The 24,630-nt window shown below is 34.8% G+C and overlaps 1 protein-coding gene across 1 annotated transcript in view; it reads left to right on the forward strand.

Annotated features, from left to right (window-relative positions):
- Stpg2 (sperm tail PG-rich repeat containing 2) overlaps window positions 1-24,630 on the forward strand; it is a 618,919-nt gene that overhangs the window by 145,379 nt on the left and 448,910 nt on the right. Inside the window, exons 7-10 of the mRNA XM_047566745.1 lie at window positions 7,024-7,131; window positions 11,518-11,674; window positions 15,509-15,660; window positions 24,308-24,400. Coding sequence (XP_047422701.1) covers window positions 7,024-7,131; window positions 11,518-11,674; window positions 15,509-15,660; window positions 24,308-24,400 — 510 coding nt within the window. The remainder of the gene's footprint in view (window positions 1-7,023; window positions 7,132-11,517; window positions 11,675-15,508; window positions 15,661-24,307; window positions 24,401-24,630) is intronic.

The following is a 24,630-nucleotide window of genomic DNA, read 5'->3' on the forward strand; positions in this document are numbered from 1 at the left end:
TTTAACTGTTGATTCGTGCGATCATTTAATGCCTGCATTTGCTCTTTCATCTCCTCCTTCAATGCCTGCATTTGCTCTTTCATCTCCTCATTAGCTTCCCTGATCGTTTTAATTACGTACATTCTGAACTCCCTTTCTGACATTTCTTCTGCTGTGCTGTCATTGGGTTTTATTGATGTAGTATCTAGGTTTGTTTGGGACATTTTCTTCCCTTGTTTTCTCATAATGGTCAGTTGTCAGTGGGACCCTGAGATATTGCAGTTTTCCACTATTGGCTTATAGTGTCCCAGTAGATTTCCAGTGTATCACCTCCCAGCCTTCAGTAGCCTGATGTCTTGGAGGAATCTGATAAAGCAGCTCATTCGAAGAATACTGCCCCTAGCCCCCTACTGGTTCCACGTTTTGGAACTGGCTCTGTGCGGAAATGCTCTCACTGTGGGCCTGCACCGTGCAGCTGGCCGTGTGGGAAGAGCCCACTGCCGGAGTGTGGAAGACTACCTTGGGAAGACTCAAGCTGCCCTGCCCGGCTCTGCTAAGCCACCTCTATCTGGGCCTGCCACCCGGGCTGAGCTTTACCCAGTGGGCAGACTCACCCGTGGCTCCACTTTAGTCCGAGTCTCTCAATGCCTCCCCTTCTTAACTCCTGTGTTGTGGAGCAACCGGGGGTGCAGTCTCCCTCTAGGCCGCCATCTTGGATCGCCCCGTGAAGAGAGCCCGCAGCCGGAGTGGGCAGAGCCGCCTGAAGAGGTCTCCGGCTGCCCTGCCCTTATCCCTGAGGCTGATTGCAGATCGAGGCTCTCCGCTGGTTCTTTGCAGGAGTACACTGCACTGCAGCGGCTCCGGGACTCGGAGCCTGCTCTGTTCAGACAGGCTCTCACTAGCGGGTCAGTTCCGTTCCGAGAACCTGGAGAAGCTGGCTGTGTGGGCGGGGCCCACCGCCGGAGTGCGCAGGACTGCCTGTGGATGACTCTAGCTGCCCTGCCCGGCTCCGATAAGCCACCTCTATCTGGGCCTGCCACCCGGGCCGAGCTTTACCCAGTGGGCAGACTCACCCGTGGCTCCACTTCAGTCCGAGTCTCTCAATGCCTCCCCTTCTTAACTCCTGGGTTGTGGAGCAACCGGGGGTGCAGTCTCCCTCTAGGCCGCCATCTTGGATCGCCCCGTGAAGAGAGCCCGCAGCCGGAGTGGGCAGAGCCGCCTGAAGAGGTCTCCGGCTGCCCTGCCCTTATCCCTGAGGCTGATTGCAGATCGAGGCTCTCCGCTGGTTCTTTGCAGGAGTACACTGCACTGCAGCGGCTCCGGGACTCGGAGCCTGCTCTGTTCAGACAGGCTCTCACTAGCGGGCCAGTTCCGTTCCGAGAACCTGGAGAAGCTCCTATGGAGTTTTTAACTTGGTTTATTGTTTTCTTCATTTCAAGGATTTCTGTTTGTTTTTTTTTCAGTATATCTAACTCTTTATTGAAATGATCTCTTGCTTCCCGTATTTGGTCTTTTAACTGTTGATTGGTGCGATCATTTAATGCCTGCATTTGCTCTTTCATCTCCTCGTTTGCTTCCCCGATTGTTTTAATTATGTACATTCTGAACTCCCTTTCTGACATTTCTTCTGCTGTGCTGTCATTGGGTTTTATTGATTTAGTATCTAGGTTTGTTTGGGACATTTTCTTCCCTTATTTTCTCATATTGGTCAGATGTCAGTGGTACTCTGAGATATTGCAGATTTCCTCTTTAGCTTATAGTGTCCCTGTAGATTTCCAGTATATCACATCCCAGCCTTCAGTAGCCTGAAGTCTTGGAGGAACTTGATAATGCAGTGCTTCTGAGGAAAGCTGCCCCTAGCCTGCTACTGGGTCCAGGGCTGGGGGCTGGTTCTGCATGGAAAAGCTTTTTCTGGGCGTGTCTGGTCCAAGGAGCTGGCTGTAGATCGCGCCTTCCGCCGGAGCGAGCAGGGCTGCTTGGGGAAGTCTCTGGCTGCCCGACCCTGATCCCAGAAGCTCCCTGCGGGCCAGGGCCCACCACTGGGTCTGGGGCTTGGAGTTGGCTCTGTGCGGAAAAGTTCTCACTGGGCGGCCTGCTCCACGAAGCTGGCTGTGGAATGAGCCTGCCACTGGAGGGAGCGGGGCTGCTCAGGGAAGTCTCTGGCTTCCCTGCCCTGCTCCGAGAAGCTGCCCCTGTCCAGGCTTGCTACCCGGGCCAAGCTTCACCCAGTGGGAGAGACTCACCCCGCGACTCTATGTTAGTCCGAGTCTCTCAATGCCTTCTCTTCTTGAATCCTGGGTTCTAAAGTGACGGGAGATGCAGTCACCCTCTAGTCCGCCATCTTGGATCCCCAGAATCCTAAAGCATTTTAATTCATAAGCAATGTAATATCATTGGTAGCTTTCTGCTTAAAACTCCCTGCTTTCTTTCAGGACAGTGTCTCTCCATATTTTTGAACCATTTTTGGGTGTTCATGAGCCAGACCTTCTCCCTAGGGACCTTCTGCTCCTGCACAGCAGAGCAACCTGGGGATCCTAAGCAGGAGAGTGAAGCCTAGAGCTGAATGGCCAATATGATGGACTCAGGAGAGACCAAGAGAACAATTTTAAGAGTCATTAGGATTGGAGAGGGTATGGAGATACAGGTTGATGGAATTAAGAACCTAAGGAAAATAAAAAAAAAGAATCTTTCAAAGAATGAGAAGAAACTCTATGTCAGGTTCTATTCCTACAGAATGCATATAGAACCCCACATAGATAAGATCAAAAAGAGAAAACTTCTATCTCTCACAAGCACAAAACTCAAAGTGGATCAAAGACTTAGGCAGAACAGAAACCCTACACTTAATAGAAGAAAAAGTAGGCCCAAATCTTTACCATGTCAGCACAGGAACCGACTTTCTTAACAAGATTCCTAAAGCACAATAAGTAAAATCAAGAATCAATAAATTGAATGGATTCAAGTTACAAAGCTTCTTCTCAGAAAAGGAAACAATCAATAACATGAAGAGAGAGTCTACAGAATGGAGAAAATCTTTACCACATGTGCCTCAGATAGAGCATTAATCTCCAGGATATTGAAGGAACTCAAAAAACTTAACACCAAAGAACAAATAACCCAATCAATAAATGGACTAAGGAATTGAACAGACATTTCACAGAAGAACAAATACAATTGATCAACAAATATATGAAAAATTGGTCAACATCTGTAGCAATTAGAGAAATGCAAATGAAAACTAAGGTTTCATCTCACTCCAATTAAAATGGCAATTATCAAGAATATAAGTAACAACAAATGTTGGTGAGGAGGTACACTCATACATTGCTGGTGGGACTGCAAATTGGTGCAACTACTTTGGAAACAGTATAGAGATTCCTCAGAAAACTTGGAATGGAACCACCATTTGACCCAGCTATCCCACTCCTTGATTTATACCCCAAGGACTTAAAATCAACATATTACAGTGACGCGGCCACGTCATTGTTTATACCAGCTCAGCTCATGATAACTAAACTATAGAACCAAACTGGAGACCCTTCAACAGATGAATGGATGAAGAAAATGTGGTAATATACACAATGGAGTATTACACAGCCTTAAAAAAGAATGAAATTATGGCATTTGCAGGTAAATGAATGGAGATGGACAAAATCATGCTAAGTGAAATAAACCATTCCCCCAAAACTAAAGGCCAAATGTTTTCTCTGATATTCATATGCTAACCCACAACAAGGGCAGTGGTGGGGACTAGGGAAGAATACAGTTACTTTAGGTAGAAGGGAGTGCTGGGAGGGGAGGGGTACAGGGGTAAGAAGGATAGTAGAATGAATCAGACATTATTACCCTAGGTAAACATATGACTGCATGTCAGGTGGGATTCTACATCATGTACAACCAGAAGAATAAGAAATTATACTCCATTTATGTGTGTTGTATCATAGTGCATTCTAGTATCGTGTATAACTAATTAAAACAAATAAAAAAGTTAATACAAAAAGATAAAAAGAAACTTTCCAAACATATCACAAAGTGTCTAAGAGAGAATAAGGATAGAATATTAAAAACTACAAGAGAAAAATATCAGGTTACATTTAGAGGTAACTAATCAGGTTATATTTAGAGTCTCGGCTCAGAATCTGAAATCCAGGAAGCTTTCAAAGAGATAATCCAAGCTCTGAAAGAAGACATTTGCCAGCTAAGGCTGCTGTATCCAAAAGCTATTGTTTAGAATCAAAGAAGAAATAAATACTTTCTAAGATAAGGATGAATGAAAAGAATTCATGACCAAGAAGCCAGAATTACAGAAGATACTTAATATAGAGCTCAAAAACAATCCCTAGAGCTTCAGAATGGATGATGCTTACTAGAAGAACAATTTTAAAAAATGAAAATTAAGATCAGATTAAATATATGAAGAAAATCAAAATGGCAAGTAATAAAACATCTCTTCATATTAACTCTTAATGCAAATGATTTCAACTCTCCGATTAAAAGACATAGACTGGCAGAGTGGATTAAAAAACCTGGTATATACTTGTAATCCTAGATACTCAGGAGACCAAGGCAGCATTATCTCAAGTTTGAGGCCAGCCAGTACAACTTAACAAGACTCTGTCTTGAAATAAAATAAAAAGGACTGGGAATGTAGCTCAGTGGTAGAGCACCCTGCGTTCATTCCACAGTATCACAAATAAAACAAACCACAAAAACAAACCATGACCCAACTATATGCTGTTTTTAAGAGATTCATGGGCAAAGAACTTCACAGACTGAAGATAAACAGGTAGGAAAAAGATTCTATGCAAATAGAATCAGAAAATAAGTAGGAATAGCTATTGTCACATTAGACAATGCATGCAGATTTCAAGCAAAAATCAATCAGGAGAGACAAGGAAGGTCATACTACTGGCAAAGGGAACAATTTAACAAGAAGATATAATAATAGTAAGTATTTATACCCCAAATATTGGTACACCTAATTACATAAGCCAACACTTCCTGATACATACCCTTCTCTCATCCCACACAAAAATCAACTCAAAGTGTTTCAAGGACCTTGGAATTAGACCAGAAACACTGCAATTGCTTGTAGAAAATATAGGGTTAACACTTTACCATATTGCCACAGACAGACTTTCTTAATAAGATTCCCAAAGCTGAAGAAATAAAATTAAGAATCTATGAGTGGGACAGCATCAAATTAAAAAGCTTCTGCACAGCAAAAGGAACAATTAAGAGCATGAAAATAATGCCTGCAGAATGGGATGAATCTTTTCCAGGTACTCATTTGAGAGGGTATTAATATCTAGAACATATAAATAACTCAAAAAACTTGACCCCCCCCCCAGAAAAAAAAAACAAAAACAAAATCAAAACAATAACCCACTTAAAAAATGGAAAAATGATGTAAACAGAAATTTTTCAGAAGATGAAATGCAATTGACTAGCAAATATATGAAAAAAATCAACATCCTTAGCAATCAGTGAAATGCAAATCAAAACTACAGAGATTTCATCTCACTCACTCCAGTTAGAATGGCAATCATCAAGAATACAGATAATAATTGCTGGCAAGGATATGGGCAAAAGAGTAAAACTATTACATGTTGATGGGACTGAAAATTGGTACAACCACTTTGGAAAGCAGTTTGGAGATTCCTCCAAACACTATGGAATAACCATATGACCCAGCTATCTCACTTCTTGGTATTTATCCAGAAGAACTAAAGTGAGCATACTCTAATGATACATGCATACAAATATTTATAGAAATGCAATTCATAATAGCCAAGTTAAGCAACCAGTCTAGGTACCTGTCAACAGAAGAGTGAATAAAGAATGTTGTATATATACACAATGGTGTTTTGCTTAGCCATGAGGAAGAATGAATTTTGTCATTTGCTTGTGATTGAATGGAACTGGAGAACATCTTGCTAAGTAAAATAAGCCAGCAAAGAAATTCAAGGATTGAATGTGTTCTCAGTAGAAGCTAGAGAGTGAAAAAAAGAAAAAAGAATTTAAAAAAGGGGATCTCATAAAAATAGAAGGGAGACAATCAGAGTAGATTAAGGGGATCCCAGAGGGAGGGAGGAGGGCAGGGCATAGGAAATTTTAGGGAACGAAATCTTCCAAATTTTGCTGTGTCCATGTATTAATATACTACAACGAATCATATATATATGATTATAAAATAATAATAAAATAAAATAAAATAATAATATAAATATAAAATAATAAAATATAATAATAATAAAAGGGAGGTCAGCATAGTAGAGTAAGTAGACCAAGAAGAAAGTGGGGAAGGAGAGGGAAGGAATGGTACTGGGGATTGAGACTGATCAAATTATGTGCTTGTATGTATATGCATGGTGAATTCCACTATTATGTGCAATTATAATGTACCAATAAAAAAGAAATATGATAATAAATAACTCAGGATTTATAGAATTATTTTTTCATCTATTTTAAGGTATTTAGTTAAAAACTTAATGTGGTACATCAAACATTTGTGGTTAAAATGTTTCCTAAAGCTTATTTGTTGGAAAAAACAGAGATTATTGATTAATGGAATTTGAAAAGAGTAAAACTTTTGTTGTTGCTGGGAATTGAACCCAGGACCTTAGGCGTGCTAAGCAGGAACTCTCCACTGAGCCCTAGCCAGACGGTAATTTTTTTGTGAGAAAAGCTAATTGTATACTTTTAAGTGGAAGAATTGTAGAAGTCATTTTAAAATATTTCTTCATTTTGGTATTTAATCATGTAAAGAGGCAGATAATTTTTCCAAGCTTTATCAGTAGAGGGCAGCAAAGTTTCAGGTAGACTTTCAGATTCAAGGGTAGCTTGGCTAAGGAAAATTTTCTTTTTTGTTGCTCTTAAGTAGTTTGTTCTGGCTTGGCTTTTGATGAAGTGCTTTGGTAATATCATATAGGAATTTGCTTAAAAATTCTGTAGCTTTGGTTCAGATATTTATTCAATCCTTCCCTTCGGGGCTATAGATTCTTTCTTATTGAGAACTTGTATTTCTCTCTTCCTGTAATTTAGGGAGTACCAGGGCCTGGAAGATATGACATTAAAAGTCAATTTCAGAAGACTGAAAGTGTGACACCGAATGTAAATGATACATCTCCTGCTTTTCTTTCTCAATCCCAGGTAATGGTCTGTAGCTGTTTTCAAATATGGAGTGTAATAGGCATAATGTGAGGCCAGCAACAAATTTAGTGGTGTTTAAGGAGATTATAAAAAGAAAAGTGGTTTTAAGCAAATTGGAAGTGGACACAGTCTGTGCAAAACAATGCCTAAGAATGTGGGTAAAATGAAGTACAATAAGATTAGAATATTACCACAGGTGAATATTTGAATTAAAGCATCTATTAAACATTTTCTATTAAGCAGATTTGCATATGTAAGCAGTCAAATCAGATTATAAGAAATGTATATTTTACTCTGAATTTTAAAATACACTTTGCCAATGAATATGTGACCTATGAGGGCATGCATATTTTTCAGAGTAGGTTCTGTAGAGCCTGGCCACAGGTCATATCTACAGCTGCCACTGGGACCTCCTTAGTGATGCTGCAGTCATAGCATATATTGTGCAGTAACCATTTTACATTCTCCAAGTAGCATACTAAGTGATCTTGAATGCAGATAAGATATTTCTTAGGCAAGACTGTTAAAATACTGGTAACATTTATGACGTGGCAGCCTCCAGACCAAGGTAGTTGTGATATTTATTTATCTATACTATGTACAGTTCTGATCATTTTATTTAACATGGGAAGGTTATTAACCTTCAGGTGACTATAGTCTATAGATGTCTGCTTTGGTTTTATTATACTTAAGAGACAACTCCTGGGAGACAAGTAGATAGATCGCAGGTATATTTTTAGATGTAATTAAGATGACTATTTAATGGGTTTTATGTTGTAGTGAGGGACTGGGAAGAATCAAGAATGAATATTAGGTTTCTACCTTGAGTAACTTAATGGTACTTAAGGCACTATGCAAGATGGGCCTGTGGGGGACAGGATTTTTTTTTTTTTTATTGTTTCTGTGTGTATGTGTGTTCTTGATTTTTTAAAAATATAGTTTCATAGCTAGCACTCTGTATTTATTTCTGTTCATCACATATATATCCCTAATTTTTTTATCACTTGGCACAATCATATTTTAAATATATTTTCAGAAATGGAAAAGAAAAAATGATATCAGTTTTGTTTAAGAGGATATGTAGAAAAGAATAATTGTCATAAGGTGAAAGATTGGAGGAGTTAACACCAATCATGACTGTCTGATAGGAAAACCTTAATGTTTAATTGAACATGAGCAGCTAAATAATGCAATTAACAATGTAGACTTAGGACACAGAATTTCCGGTTTATAACAATAGAGATAGATATGTTTCTAGGACACTTTAATCATTGATTTAAGTATTTGTCCAGCATTTTACATAAATGCATTTAATTACATTATATCTTCAAGTGTTAATTTTTCAAACATACTTTTTTTTTACAACAATGGTTCTCTGTTCCGGATGTGTATTAGAAATAACTGGGGGAATTTTAAAACATTCACATGCCCAGGTGCTAACCTGCCTTTTTACTCTTTCTCACAGAGAATGATTCAGTTGGTCTAGGATAGGGTCCAGATACCAGTATTTAACACCTCAAGTACTTCTATTCTACTATGCATCTGGGGGTTGGATGATCATTTTTAAACATTGTACTTGGTATATGAATAATAAGATGGTATTTAGAAAAAATTTAAATAGTTCTTTTTGATACTTACAGTAATAAATTATTTTTGATAATGTTAGTATTTACCTGCTTTACAAAGTACAAAAGAGCACATTTGATAGATATGCTTACCTTCTGTGTAAGAAAGAAGGGAGAATAGGAAAGCATACAAATAACCACTTGTCTTTATATAAATACAAAATAATAAATCAGTTCCCTATAAGGGGTGGTAAGGAGATGGTAGTGGAAGCACTGCTGTGCTGTAGCTCCCTTGTACTGTTTCAGAAGCCAAGTGTTAATTTTCCAGGACTTTCATAGGTTGGTTGATTTTATGTTGGCAGTATGAAATTAACCATTGCTATGGGCATATTTACTTCAGGGAAATAAGAAACTGTTACAAATTGAGACTTTTTTTTTTTTTCTTTTTTACCAGTGGTTCAGCATCCCATGGGACAGAAGAGAAATAGGAGAAAGCAACACTTCTTTTATTGTGTTTTTATCTTTTATGAATATATATTTGTCTTTTGGAGGCATATCAATGTTTCATACATTAAAAAATGAAAACAAATCAGTAAGAATGGAAAAGGGTTTTAATCTTTTTTTTTTCAAAAAACCCTCAAGAACTGAAAGAAAATGAAAACAAATGAGTTGTTGTAGTCCAAATGAATAGCTTTAACCGAACTGAAATGGGGGTGGGATGGGGGGGAAGAAGGACTAATCCAGGTATCCACATATTTGACTCTATTAGTCTTGGATGGGACGAGAGGGATGGGTACTGAGTGTGAGATTGCAGATAAATTCTGAATTATTTTCAGTAGGTTATTTTATTGGAATGGATTGGGTGAAACAATCATTTTAGATGTAGTACAGTTTTGAGCAAAGTAATTGTTATTATGAGTTAGGGTTTTTAAAGCAGAAAAGGGTATATACAGATATGGATTGGGGGGATGTGGAGAAAACCTGTGGGATAGATATGAATGAAAGATTTCAATATGAACTTATGATTTCTAACATGTATTCATGTGTATGTATATATGTATATATGCATGCACATATAAATGTATGTATATGTCTATGTGTCCGTGTATATTTGTGTACGTATATCTTTGTAGCTTGGTCTGCTAAATTGATCAAGGAACAGAGACACCCCAGTATCAAGGAGCATTTCTAATGTCAGGATCTTGGTTACTATTTTCCTCCTTAAAAAGGAACAGAATTCCTCTGAAACATGACTGATTTTAGTGTAGAAAGAAAATGAACCTGTAATATCTTATTGGATCAGAAACTAAGTTCTAAGAAACAAATGAAAAGTGAGAGTATATCATAGGGACATAGGAACCAACTTGAAACCTTCCTCACCCCCCCCACAATGGTCCAAAGTTCAGAAGTGAATTATAAATCATTAAAACTGGCATCCATCAGACCATATGGACAATAAATAGGTAAGTAGATAGATAAATAATGAAAAAATAATTGGATAAGATCTTTTGCTTATAGTAGAATGCTGAGTGCTTGCTGATAAATGTAGAGGGAATGTTGGATTTGATCAAAATTAAAATCAGTGGTGAGGGTCAAAGACTGTCATGTACCTCCAAATATGACACCCTTAGAAAGCCACATCATCTGTTTCCTGTTCTATCCAAGAAGACATAATCTGGATACAATCATGAGGAACTCTAAGATAAATTCCAAATAAGGAAGGTTTGTTTTACCAAAGGGGATATAATGTTCTTCCAAAATGTTAAAAGTCTCACAATTCAAAGAAAGACTGTGGAAATGCCTTTACATTAAAGGAGGCTAAAGAGACATGATGTCTAAAAGCAATATATTATCCCATATGAGATCATGTATTTCAGGGCAAAAATGCAATGAAGGCATTTTAGACAAGTTTGGGTTATGAATGGTAGAACAGAAGTATTCTATCATTGATATGTTTGCTAAATTTAATAGCTGTATTATAGACATATAAGGAAACATTCCAATTTTTTTGTGAACACATACAAAAGTGTTTAGAGGTGAAGGATCAATGCATATGTATTTTTCCATGTATGTGCATATATACACACACATACGTGTGTGTGTGTGTTTATATATATAGAAGCTGGTAGACAAAAAGAATGGGCAAATAAAAAAATTAAAAAAAGCAAATGGGGATGTTAACAATAAGTGAAACTAGGTAAACTTTCTACAGTTATTTTCCATGTTTTTTAATTTTTAAAACTTTTTGTGAACTCAAAATTATTTCAAAATAAAAGTTAAAAGTATCATACAATATTTTATGAGTTCACAGTTATACATACAGATACATATATATTTAATGTTAATAAGTTTATTATTTATAAACCACTTGAATCTAAGACTTTTATTTTTCTTAAGATATTTAATAGTATTGTTGCATTGAGTGTATGTGTTGAAGAACATTTTTAATACAGTGTAGTTTGTTTATATTAATCATACTAGATTATATCATTTTTATTTGTGATCTTAATTTGCAGAATATTTTAAATGTTGACATTGTTCATATACTATCATCTAGAATCTCATATTAAGATTATTTCCCTCTGAAAGTTTATATGCCTTGATAAGGCACTTGATACACTTGTTTTAGTATATAGGTGACTTGACTAAAAACTAAATATTTTGTTTTGATGGGTGTAAGATCATAATTCAACTACATTTTCTTCACTCTATTAAGAAATAAATTAACTGTATTATCTACTCAGTAGCTTAGCTTTTAACTTGTGAAGTATCAAAATGTCCTACTAGTTTCTCAATGGCACATTTTCCTGTTCTTCACTAGAGATTTGTACCTATGAAATCAATCACCCCAGCTCCTGGCACATACAATGAAACTAGAACTGCTCTCAAGTACTCAAAGAAAACAGGACAGAAAAGTACCCCATTTGGTCAAAGAGCTGCCCGTTTCACACAGGACTCCAAGGCAGAGGAAATGCCAGGTTAGCAATTAATCCATGTATTTCTACTCTTTAGTTTTATGTAACTTACTATTCTTAACAAGATGAAAGCACCAGAGAATACATTTAAAAAAAAATCCCTATGATTGGTGTTATCATATTAAGTTGACATTTTTTAATGTATCAAGTATGCACTAAAAAAAAAAAAAATTAACTATTCTAACACACAGACACACACACACAAAGTATGCACTAAACACATATAAGTCAAAATAAAGTACAGTTTTGTTAAGATTTCACTTTTAACATGTCACACATCTTAATTGTAAATTTTTTCTGTTTTTCTTTACTCAATAAATTCCCTAATTTCCTCTTGGTAGATGACTATACATATATATGTATATATGTATGTATATATGGATATAGATATATAGATATAATTTACTCCCCACCTCCCTGTTATGTATCATCATCCACTTATTAGAGAAAACATTTGACCTTAGGTTTTTTGGGATTGGCTTATCTCACTTAGCATGATATTCTCCAGTTCTATCCATTTACCTGCACATGCCATAATTTTATTCATCTTTATGACTGAATAGTATTCTATTATGTATATATATGTATCCCAGTTTCTTTATCCATTTATCTATTGAAGAGCATCTAGGTTGGTTCCACAATCTAGCTATTGTGAGTTGAGCTGCTATAAACATTGATGTGGCTGCATCTCTGTAGTATGCTGATTTTAAGTCCTTTGGTATAGGGTAAGCTGGGTCAAATGGTGGTTCCATTCCAAGTTTTCTAAGGAATCTCCATACTGCTTTCCAGAGTGGTTGCATCAATTTGCAGTCCCATCAGCAATGTATGAGTGTACATTTTTTCCCATGTACTCCCAACACCTGTTGTTGCTTGTTTTCTTGGTAATAGCCATTCTAATTGGGGTGGAATGAAATCTTAGGGTAGTGAAAACTCATTCTTGAGAGGTCATGCATAGGTGCTTAAGGCATTAGCCTCAATCAAGCCTAACTCAGAGGTATTTATCAGGAATCTGAAATCTAAATTATTTATAAATATTAATTTATTGAGTAACCCAGTTGCTTTAAGATTGGGTATTACCTTCCATTTGATGGTCCAATATATTGTAAATAGCAAGTTAGAAATTCTAATGGTTAGTTTATTTCTAAAGGGTGAGTTTAAAATTAAGAATCTTCTAAAATCGAATTCTGAATCTTACATATTTTAAGAATTAATAAGAATGATCCTATGGAAATTTGATTTCTTTCAATGTAGCTATTAGAGTACAGTAATGAATGAGACCTGTCAACCAGTTATGGGGTGGGTTTGACTACTTACTGGATAGTTGCGATTTACTGCTAGAAGTCACCCCTAAACTTTCTAACTCTCCCTTAGCAGATCTGATCAAGAATTCCTGGACATTTCCTTACTAAATGATCAGAAAATGAATATGTGAAACTTTTTATTTGAGTGAATCATATGATCAGAATGACTTTCTAAGTCAGAAACTTAAAAACATAGTACCTTTGATGTATATGCCATGGATCTCCCTAGTCCTGAGGTCAGGCTGTGGTTAATTACTTAAGCTTACCTACAAAGTGTTATGTTATGATCTTGTTCCAGAGTGGATATAGATCTTACATATTTGTCTTTTAAGTACCTTAAATGGTGGTACAAATAGTTTTTATTATACTTTATTTTTATCTTCCTAAACATTACTAGTGGAAGAAATATTGGAAGACAGCAAGAATAATGTAATTAACACTTAGGTTTTCTTAGAATCGATACAACAGAATTTTGGTAGAGACATTTAGTGTATGGACTTTAGAACTGGAATATTTGAAAACTTGGGGAGAGTTTGCTGCTTCAGAAAAACTTGAATGTATCAAGAATATGAAGGATTTGCCTATATGGGATGATTTGATCACTTTAAGAGCTAGAATGATCTAAAGTATCATTTAGCAACTCAGAGAACCCTTTGTCAATTGTTTGTTTCCTGCCCATGATAAGAAAGGAGATTGCACGAGTGTAAATCACTACAGTGATTTCTTCATCAAGGAGTTGTTGGGGCTGGGGAGATAGCTCAGTCGGTAGAGTGCTTGCCTTGTAAGCACAAGGCCCTGGGTTCGATCCCCAGCACCCCAAAAAAAAAAAAAAAAAAAAAAAAGAAGGAGTTGTTAAAAAGTGCTTGGTGAAATGGTAAATTTACAATTACTTGTAAGCTTTTTATCTCGTAGATTCATCTTGGAGAGAGAGTAGTCCACAGATCACACTTTGAGTAGCTTGATTTAGTCAATTTCTATTATTTTTAGATGATGAACTTGAAGCCCAGAAAAATAAGCTTTAAGTGTAGTCTCATACCTTTCAAGTTACAGAACTAATTTGGTAAAATCAACATGAGTACAACCCAGTTTAGAGCTGACTTTCAAGTACATCATATTGCATCTAATAGATATTACTGCTTACTGCAATAGATTATTTTTAAATACTGAATTATAAAGAACAAACTCAAATGTTTGCTTGAAATCTTTGAGTATATTAATAAAAATTTTTCAATAGCATAAAATTGTATTATTTTGAATGAAAATATTAAAAAACTTTATTCAGACTGCCACTATAGATAATATTCCAGGTTGTAATGATGCTCTCAAAGGTAAAGGGCAAAAATTAAAATAACTGCCATGATAAGGAGATCAGATGATAAGTGATTTTAACTTTTATTGTTTTTGTCAAATTCACTTTAATGCTGCTATGTCAACCTTTCTGCACTTTTCAACTTTGAAATTTCTTTCTTTCTTTCTGTTATATTAAAGTGTAATTTACACACAATAAAGTCCATTCATTCTGAGAGTACAGTTTGATGATTTTTTTTAGTGAATGTATGTAGTTACTGTCATCCAAAGAGATTCAAATGCTATGTTAAGCAAAAAGGCATTTACATGGAATCTTAAAATAGCAATTCAGGGAGTACAAATTCATTTAGAGACCAGGAGGTGTTTCATTAGGTAGGGGTTTAGAGGATTCTTTTGAAAATAAAGTGATAGTTTTAAGTGGGTGACTTAATTTGCTTGTCAAGAATTTATGACTGGGATAAATTTACTTCTATAGCTCATTGTTCTAGCCCAGACCAGCTCAGACCATATCATTGCTACCAGGGAAAAGTTCAGTTTATACAATTCTCAGGATCTTCCTTTTCAGCAAATAATTTTCTTTTGGCATGTTCAGGAAGTAGATAGGATAGTTGCCATGGCACTATGTGGTATCTGGGTCACAAAAATGGAGTCACAGGTGTCAATATTTTTTAGACAGGTAACCACGGTTACAGTCAAATTTTAGAACATTTCCATCATTCCTTTAAAAGTTCCCTCATGCTCTTTGTATGATCTCTACCCTTACTCCTGTCAGGCTGATTCTGATCCTGTCAATTTTTCCTTTATAAAATTTTATGTAAGTGGACTAATATATCATCCAGAAGTTTGTGACTGCCTTCTTTTACTTAGAATCATGTTTTTGAGATTCATTCCTGTCATTGCATTTATCTTTCGCTTTTTATTGCTGAGCAGTATTCCATTATTTGGGTATAGTATTCTATTGTTTTGTTTACCTATCCATCAGCAGATGGACATTTGGTTGTTACCATTTATTTTTGGAAATGCCTAGGAGTAGAATTTCTGGGTTATATGGCAAGAATATGTTTAACTTTACATGAACTTGACAGATATTTTAAAAGGGTCTATATATTTTGCATACCAGTCAGAAATATATGAGGACTTTTTCTAAAAATAGTTTCTTAATTTACTCAGTTAAAAAAGTAAATACCTGCATATTTATTCTTATACATAATATTCTTTATAATTTCAGGTCCTGGGTTTTATAATATTCTAAACAATACTATAATTGCCAGTGTCTGCTCCAAGAAACAAAAGAAAAGTGCATTTGGTTCTTCTGTTCCTCGAGCCTTGTTCCTGGTTCAGGGAGAAGCTTACACTACTCCTGGGCCTTCTGATTACCAGGTATTTGTTAATACAAAAATAATATTTTTCCATCTAATATCAAACCCTCAGTAGTTTTTAAAAATTATATATGATAATAGAACTAGTAGACAAGGACATTAAACAGTTATTATGATTATGTTCCATATGTTAAGGAAAGAATGAGCATATTTTATATTAGGAAAATAGCAGAAATAAGAAGATACAAATTGCAATTCTAGAGATGACAAATACAATATTTGAAAAAATGTGCACTGAGAATGTGTTAGGTAAGGATGATCAGAATGGTGAAGGCCCACAAATTCAAACCAGGAAATGGAGATATTTAGTATAGATGAATGAAAGTGAATACCTAGGAGCTGCCTTTTTTTTTTTTTTTTTTTTGCATTACTAAGGATTGAACTCAGGGGTGCTTTATCACTGAGCTACAATTCTAGTCCTTTTTACTTTGAGATAGGGTCTAAATTGTTAAGACTGGCCTCCAACTTATGATCCTCCTGTCTTAACCTCCTGTGTATCTGGAATTACATGTGTCAATGTGTCTGACCAGAGAACTGGCTTTAAAATGGTAAATTTTCTAATATGGAAAAGGTTCTGTGTGACATAGGCCAGTAGATGAGAGTGATGGTTTCAGATTTCAATGCAGTGGAAGTAATGACTAGATTTTGACTTAGTACAGTTTTAAGATGTATAATGATTTTAAGATGAGACCGACAGAAACAACAATAAAAACAAAAGAAAACAAACTAGAAAATAGGAATTGTTATGTAGGGTTTAAAATCTGATGCCCAGAGTTACTGATACATGACCTATTTTATGTTTTATTGTATAAAAATTACATTTGGAGGTTAAGTTTTATATTTTTAGATCTTTTCCAAGTTTTTAGTTTTTATTGAAGTTTATTTTTCAGAGATTTATTTTCTACGTAAACATCACACCCAAAAGTTTGTTTTCTATAAAAATATCTATTTTTATTGTTTTTATTGTTAAGATACAGTTCTCTGTATTTTGTTTTCTGAACATTTTTTGCTCAGGACTCCCTTTTCGAGGATGATTGTATACTAAACAGCCTTCAAGGATCTAGTATCTCCCTCCCAAGCAAAGAACATTTTTCCTGCTCATTATAAAAGGTTTGGGTTCCTTAAGTTCTTGTTTTTCTCCCATATCAGAGCCATTACTTTTGTAGGTATCCATTTTTTTACCATCTATCTTGCCTTCATTAGGAATTGAGGGTAAGGAGGACTGGTTTAAGTATGCTGATGGTCATGCAATATGTCATGCCATGAGTAATAATGTCTTTTGTCTCTGACTCAACAGTCTGGTGTCTTCTGCCAGCATCCATGAAACTGGTCGTATTTGGTAATTTGAGGTGGGGTAAAGATCTCAGACTCCTCATATTTCTTTTCTTTTTTGAGGGTCGGGGGTGGTACTGGGGATTGAACTCAGGGGCACTCAACCACTGAGTCACATCCCCAGCCCTATTTTTGTATTTTGTTTAGAGGCAGGGTCTCACTGAGTTGCTAAGCACTTAACTTTTGCTGGGGCTGGTTTTGAACTGGAGATCCTCCTGCCTCGGCCTCCTGAGCTGCTGGGATTATAGGTGTGCTCCACTGCTCCAGGCTCCCATCATAGTTCTTGATATCTGTAGACATCAATCTTTAGATATTTTTGTTCTATTATTTTTTGCTCCTGCAGGCCCCAGTAGTACCTGGCAGCTGCTTCAAAACAACCTTTTAGTTTCTGAAAGTTTAATTTATTTTGTATTAAACTCACCAGTCTATTATTGAGATGCTAAAATAAGAACAAGTTTAACATGCTTACATATACTCAAAGTCTTTATTCAGATTGCTAGATTTTCTAGACTTTTAATTTTGAGCCTCTTTTTGTTATCAGCCTTTGACATGTCTTTAACTTTTATAGCTCAGTTTGACATATACACATACATATGTCAAACTGAACTAAATTCATATATATAAATGAATATATATAAATGAATATATATACAGTAGCTATACAAATTGTGATATAAAACATTAAATTTATCATATTAACAATTTTAAGTGCTGATATATGTATATTTTAAATGCATCATGAATGTTATTCATTTTTGGGACATTTTTGCTATGCTTTATGTAAAATGTACTAATTGTTCATTATTTTTAGTAATGACATAAAAAGTCTTATTAAATTATAAGATGCAAGAAATGAAAAAAGAACCCCTTTATTATAGTGTATTTTGTATGTGAGATATTGAAAAGTATAGCATCATAATTTTTGAACATGGTCTCTGAAGTCAATGCTTGAATATACTTTTTTGTTTTGTCACTGACTTTTTATAAACTCTTTAAATTCATTGAGTTTAGTAAAATGGAGATCATAATAGTACGTACTTCAAGGTTTTACTGTTAATACTAAATAATCAACATATAAGATACTTTGAATAGCTTTTAGTACACAGTAAGGACTGAAATTTTTCTATTTTTTTACATGTATAAATAATTTGTTTTATTTGAGCAATAGTATTTCATTACAATATACCACTTTTTCTTTATCCGGTCACACACTGAGAGGTATTTTAGCTGTTTCCGGCTTTTGACGATCATGAATAAAGCTCTTATGAACACTCACATACAGGATAATGTGGGCAAATAAGGTTCATTTCTCTGGGATAAGTACACAGGAATGGGACTGCTGGGACATATCATAAGTGTATGTTTAACTTTATAAGAAACTGCCAAACCTCTGAAGCTGCTAAACTGTTTTGGAGGCAGTACCGTTTTACATTCCCACCAGCTGTGTTAAAGTGATCCAGTTCCTGTGTATCCTTAGTATTTGAATTGCTGCAGTATTTCATTTATTGTTTTTTAATATTATGTTTTAAATGTTTTTACTTCTGCATTATAGTTGTACATAATAGTGAGGTTCATTGTGACATAATCATACATGCATACAATATAATTTGCTCCATTTCAGTCCCTAGTACTTCTTCTTTCCCTTTCTTCTTCCCTCCTCCCATTCCTAGTCAAATACTCTACCGGTCTTCCTTCTATTTATTATTTTTTAAATGGGTGCTTTATAGATACACATATAGGTGAAATTCATTATGATATATTCATATATGAATCTAGCATAATTAGGTCAATTTCATTCTGCATTTCCTCCTGTTTTAGTGATTTTTTTCTCTGCTGTGATCTGACCAGCACAATTGTAGAGGACGAAAAGTTTATTTGAGGGTTCATTATTTCAGATGTCTTAGTCCATACAAGGCCGGCTCCATTTCTTGGGGCTTGAGATGAGGCAGAACATCATGGGGAGTGTGTGGCAGAGGGAGGCAGCTCACATGAGATCAGGAAGCAGAGAGATCTCCACTTGCCAGATACAAACATATACCCCCAAACCATGCCACAATTCCCGCCTCTTCCAATCACACCCTACCACTTCAGTTACCACTCAGTTAATCCCTATCAGGGATTAATTTACTGATTGGGTTAAGGCTTTCTTACCCTAATCATTTCTTCTCTGAACCTTCTTGCATTGTCTTGCCTGAGAGCTTTTGGGGGACACCACATCTAAGCCATAACATCTCTGTTTTCCTATCTCTCCTCATTCCTTCCCCTTCTATTTCACTGATCTCCCTTCTATTTTCATGGGTTCACTCCCCTTTCCCCTCTTATTTTGCTCTAACTTCTGCATATGAGAGAAGACATTCAACTCTTGACTGTCTGAATCTATCTTTTTCACTCATCATGATGTTCTCCTGTTCCATCTATTTATGAGCAAATGCCATAATTTCATTCTTCTTTAGAGCTGGGTAAAACTGCATTGTGTATATTTACCACATTTTCTTTATCCATTCATCTGTTGATAGGGATCTAGATTGGTTCCATATCTTGGCTATTGTGAGCTGTGTTGCTACAAACATTGATATGCCTGTATCAGTATAATTTTCTGACTTTAGTTCTTTGGGATAAATACCAAGGAGTGGGACAACTGGGGATTCTACCCCTAATCTTTTGAGGAATCTCCATTCTGCTTTCCAAAGTGTTTGTACTCATTTGCAGTCTTACCCACAATGTGCGAGTGGACTCTTTCCCCCATATCCTCACCAACATTTATTATTATTTTTATTCTTGATAATTGCCATTCTGACTACAGAGAGATGAAATCTCAATGCAGTTTTGGTTAGCATTTCCCTAATTATTAGGGATGTTAAATATTTTTTCATATATTTGTTGGCCATTTGTATTTTTTCTTTTTAGAAATGTCTGTTTAGTTCTTTTGCCCATTTATGGAGTGGGTTATTTGATTTTTTGATGTTTTTTGAGTTCTTTATATATTCTGGCTATTACTCCCATGTCCAAGGTGCAACTGGAAAATATTTTCTTCCATTCTCTAGGCTTGCTCTTTATATTCTTAATTGTTTCTTTTGCTCTGCAGAAGCTTTTTAATTCGATGCTGTGCCACTCATTGATTCTTGGTTTTATTTATTTATAAGCATTAGGAATTTGTTTAAGAAAGTCAGTGCCAATGCCAATATGTTGTAGTGTTGAGCCTATATTTACTTCCAACTGTTGCTATGTTTCTGGTCTAAATCCTAGGTCTTTGATTCACTTTCACTTGACTTTTGTGCAAGGCCAAAGATAGGGATCTAGCTTCATTATTCTACATATGGATGTGTACTTTTCCTAATACCATTTGTTAAAAAGGGCATCTTTTCTGTAATGTATGTTTTTTGTACTTTTGTCAAATATCAGATAACTGCATGCATGTAAGTGGTTTATTTCTGTGTCTTATTCTGCTTCATTGGTCTTCATGTCTTTTTCAGTGCCATTACCATGCTGTTTTTGTTTTTGTAGCTTTGTAGTATAATTTGACATCAGGTATTGTGATGCTTATTTTTATCAAAGTACCTATGGTTGTAACTCAGAATCTGGTAGATTACAGAAAATTTAACAAAATTCTCCAGTCAAGAGTGAAAGATCATAAACATGTCTATTTTAAAAAAAAAATTAGTCTGATATCTTTGTGTGTAGTTGTAATACTAATCCATTTATACTTAATTTGATTATTCATATATTAGTGTTGTATATACACAGACACCACCCCTCACTCCATATTATTGGACATACCATAATGGCCAGATTATTTTGAAATACTTCTCTCAGTATTTTTTCCTATTAATACTTTATTCTGTTTTATGTACCTCTATTATATTTTTGGTTGTGCATTGTTTTACTATTTTTAATGTTTGTCATCAAATTATGATGGCATCCTTTAATGAAAAAAGATGAGTTTACCATTCCCTCAATAATGCTTAGAACATTTTAACTCCATTTTGCTGTATCCTGTTTTTGTTTAATTATTGTCATACATTTGAAATTTACATCTTAAAAACCATGGAATATTATTGTTTTGTATGCATTTATATGTATCCACACATTTGCACTTTGTGTTGTGCTTCATTTCTTTTTGCATTTCCATGTTTTAATGTGACACTATTTTTCTTCTGTTTGCAAAACTCCCTTTATTGTTGGTTCAGGTCTGCTGCTGATGAATTATTGTTTGGTTTGCATGACAATGTTATTATTTCATCATTTTTGAATGATTTTCTTGAATATAAATTCTTAGGTAGGTAATTTCTTCCAGCACTTTAATGATGTCATTTCATTTTTTTTTCTTTTATTTCCATTGAGAAGTAAGTTGTTAGGTACATTTTTCTTCTTTGAAAGAAATTGACTTTTGTTCTTGGTCTTTTTTCTTTGTCTTTGATATATTTTGTTTATAATACATTTGCCTGAGGTTTGCAGAGACTTTAAATCTCTGGGTTGATGTCTTTTATCAGGTTGGAAGAATTCTTGATTGTTACTTCATACTTCTTTTGTCCTATCCTTTGTTACTATCTTTCTGGATCTCTCATAAATATATGTTAGATCTATATATCATGCCCCAAACATCTCTTAGAATGTCTCTGTATTGGCCTTCTTGTTTCTCTTCATGCTTTGGTTTAGATATTTTCTACTGTATTAGCTTTCAATTTACTAATCTTTTATTCAACTGTGTTTCAACTGCTATTGAGTCACTCTATTGAATTTTTAATCTCAGATATTCTATATTTTCTTTCTAGAATTCTTTCTTAATGGGCTCACTTCTCAGGCAAAAGTCTCCATGTTTTTCTATATTTTCCCTCTGTTTTGTTGAGCACATTAATCATAGTTATTTTAAAATTAAATTTTCTTTCTTTTTTTCCTCCTTTCTTTTCTTTCTTTCTTTCTTTCTTTCTTTCTTTCTTTCTTTCTTTCTTTCTTTCTTTCTTTCTTTCTTTCCTTTTCTTCCTTTCCTTTCCTTTCCTTTCCTTTCCTTTATTTATTTTGATACCAGGATTGAACCCAGAGGTGCTTAACTACTGAGCTACATCCCAAGCCCTTTTTATTTTATTTTTTAAACTTTGAGACAGGGTCTCCCTAAGTTGCTTAGGGCCTTGCTAAATTCTGAGGTTGCCTTTGAACCTGTGATCCTCCTGCCTCAATCTCCTGAACTGCTGGGATTACAGGTGAGTGCCAGCACATCCGACTAATCATAGTTATAAGTCCTTGTTCATTATAATATGTCATTTTATTGGTCTACTGTTTATTCTGTTAATTTTTTTCTCTTGATATTTAATCATATGTTCTTTCTTTAGGTATGTCCTATAAATTTTAATAGAATACCATGTATTGTGTATAAAGCAGACTCTAAATTGTGTTATTTTTTACTTGATAGGCTTCATACTTTCCTATGTAAGGCATGTAAAGGTGAGAGAACAGCTTAATCCAATCATGTGGTATTGAATACATTTTTGCCAGTGCCTCATTCATTTACCTCTGGTTGTTTCATTTTCTTAAGTATAATCCCTCTGGGGACATCCATGGTGAACTTGATGTATTCAGGACCCTTCTTTCTAGCAGATCCTGAACTTCATCTTTGATGCCTTTGTGTTTCAGTTTTTTGGCTTACGTTTTTAACTTTGCCCTGCTTTTACATCTTGGGATATTGTGATGAGAAAACAGGTATTTCTAGGCACCTCAATTCTGTGATTTTGTCATTTTGTCCCAATAAAAGATAATAAGATAATTTCTGGGTTCCTTAGCAGCATCCTTGTGGAAGGCCTCAACCCAGATTCCTATTGTGTTATCTAGTCTATTACTAGCAAATGCTCCAGTGAGGAAGAATATGCATTTTGACAGTTCAACACCCAGAGGCTCTACCCTATTCAGAATTTTAGCCCTTTGACCTGTGCTACTTCTATAACTCTGTGAGGCCTTTCAAAATGAGAATTTGTTGTATTTTATCTGGATTAATTTTAAATTGTTTATGGTTAGAAATGTGGTCCACTACAAACTACTTATTCTCTCAAAGTCAAAATCATTCAAAGTGGAATTCATTTATTATTATTTAAGCTTGGATGCTTCTCTTCCCTAAACAGTAAAAATTGTGGAATGTTTTGGAACTTTCTTATAGCATAATTTCTAGTACCATGTACATGACATTAATAATATGTTTATAAAAATAAATTATTTTCAACTGAAAAAATGTAAAAGCTGCACAATAATTATACTGGCTCATTATGTTCTTTATTTGAAGGCTTTTGCATTTTTAAATGATGTGTCTTTGATTGTTCTATTTCCAAAAGTGATAGAATCTACCTATTTTTTTTTTTTTGAGTGACTATATAGAAATAGGATGTGAAAAAGAGTGGGAAGTGACAACTTGTACATTTAGGATAAAGAACTCATAGTGTCACAGATATAGTATATGGGGGATGGACTTTTTTCCCACTAAATTAATGTTAAAAATGTGAACAGTGAAAGAGAGAAATGTCTGTTTTCTATTATGTGTCAAAATATGAAATATAAAAGATGAATACAAAATTATGAGTATATAAAAACAGAAGGTATATGAGAATGGGAAATAAATCCTATCCTATCCCTTTTGTGTAAACAAATAGTGTTGCTGCTATTTATACAGCTTAAATTATTAAATGAATGCAAATGAATAAATTATGAAAAATCAGAGAGAGTATATCACAAGGGTTAATTAATTGCTAATTAAAGTTTTAGATTACCAGCTTCCTCTAGCCTATTAATTTATATCTTTAATGCATGAGGGATTATGATATTTAAGAGCGCTGATCACTTTGCATGGAAAATGTATTAATATAGAATTGCCACATAATTTAGTTATAGCTAATACATTTTATTTTATGTATTAATAAATCATTAATAGATAATACTATATAATTGTATAAATACATTATACTCATATATTATTGAGATTAAAACCTGCTGGTTATAAAATGGAACAAGAATTGATGTCTGAATTAGATATTAGAAGATAGCTAGAAATTCACCCCTAATATTTTTAAATAATGTATGAAGATCCATCATACTTACCTACAAGTTCATATAATCAACTGTTTCCGTTGTAATATTTCACTGACTTAAATCTTTTTATTTTTATATTGTATTTAAAATTTTATTTTTTTGTGAGTACATATCTATTTCTATTTAATGACAGAGCAGTATTGGTAAACTTCATTGCAAACAATATTTATAGTGGTACATTTGTTGATAAAAACAAATGGTATGATAGTTTTAACCATTTCTTTCAATCTGCCTTTTGGAATTCATAGGTTGGTGGAATTTTTGATGAATTACCTAACTTGACTAGCCAATATGCTGCCTTCTTGTCAAGAACAGAAAGAACTACTAAAGTATCAGATACGGTAAGAAGAATTTCATAATTAGACTTATTTATAGTTTAGGAAATGTGGAAGAGACTACATAACATAAATATTATATTATGACTTGATAGAGGTACCTGGTAGTCTGTAGTGAAATCTTTGCAAACCTGATACTTCCATATTTTTAAAGTTGAACAAAATTCTTGAGGTTTCGTCAAAGTCCATCATTTTTTTATGAGGTGATATTACATGAGGCATCACTTATAGAATCA

Source organism: Sciurus carolinensis, chromosome 10 (genome assembly GCF_902686445.1).
Source record: "Sciurus carolinensis chromosome 10, mSciCar1.2, whole genome shotgun sequence".
Classification (NCBI taxonomy): domain Eukaryota; kingdom Metazoa; phylum Chordata; class Mammalia; order Rodentia; family Sciuridae; genus Sciurus; species Sciurus carolinensis.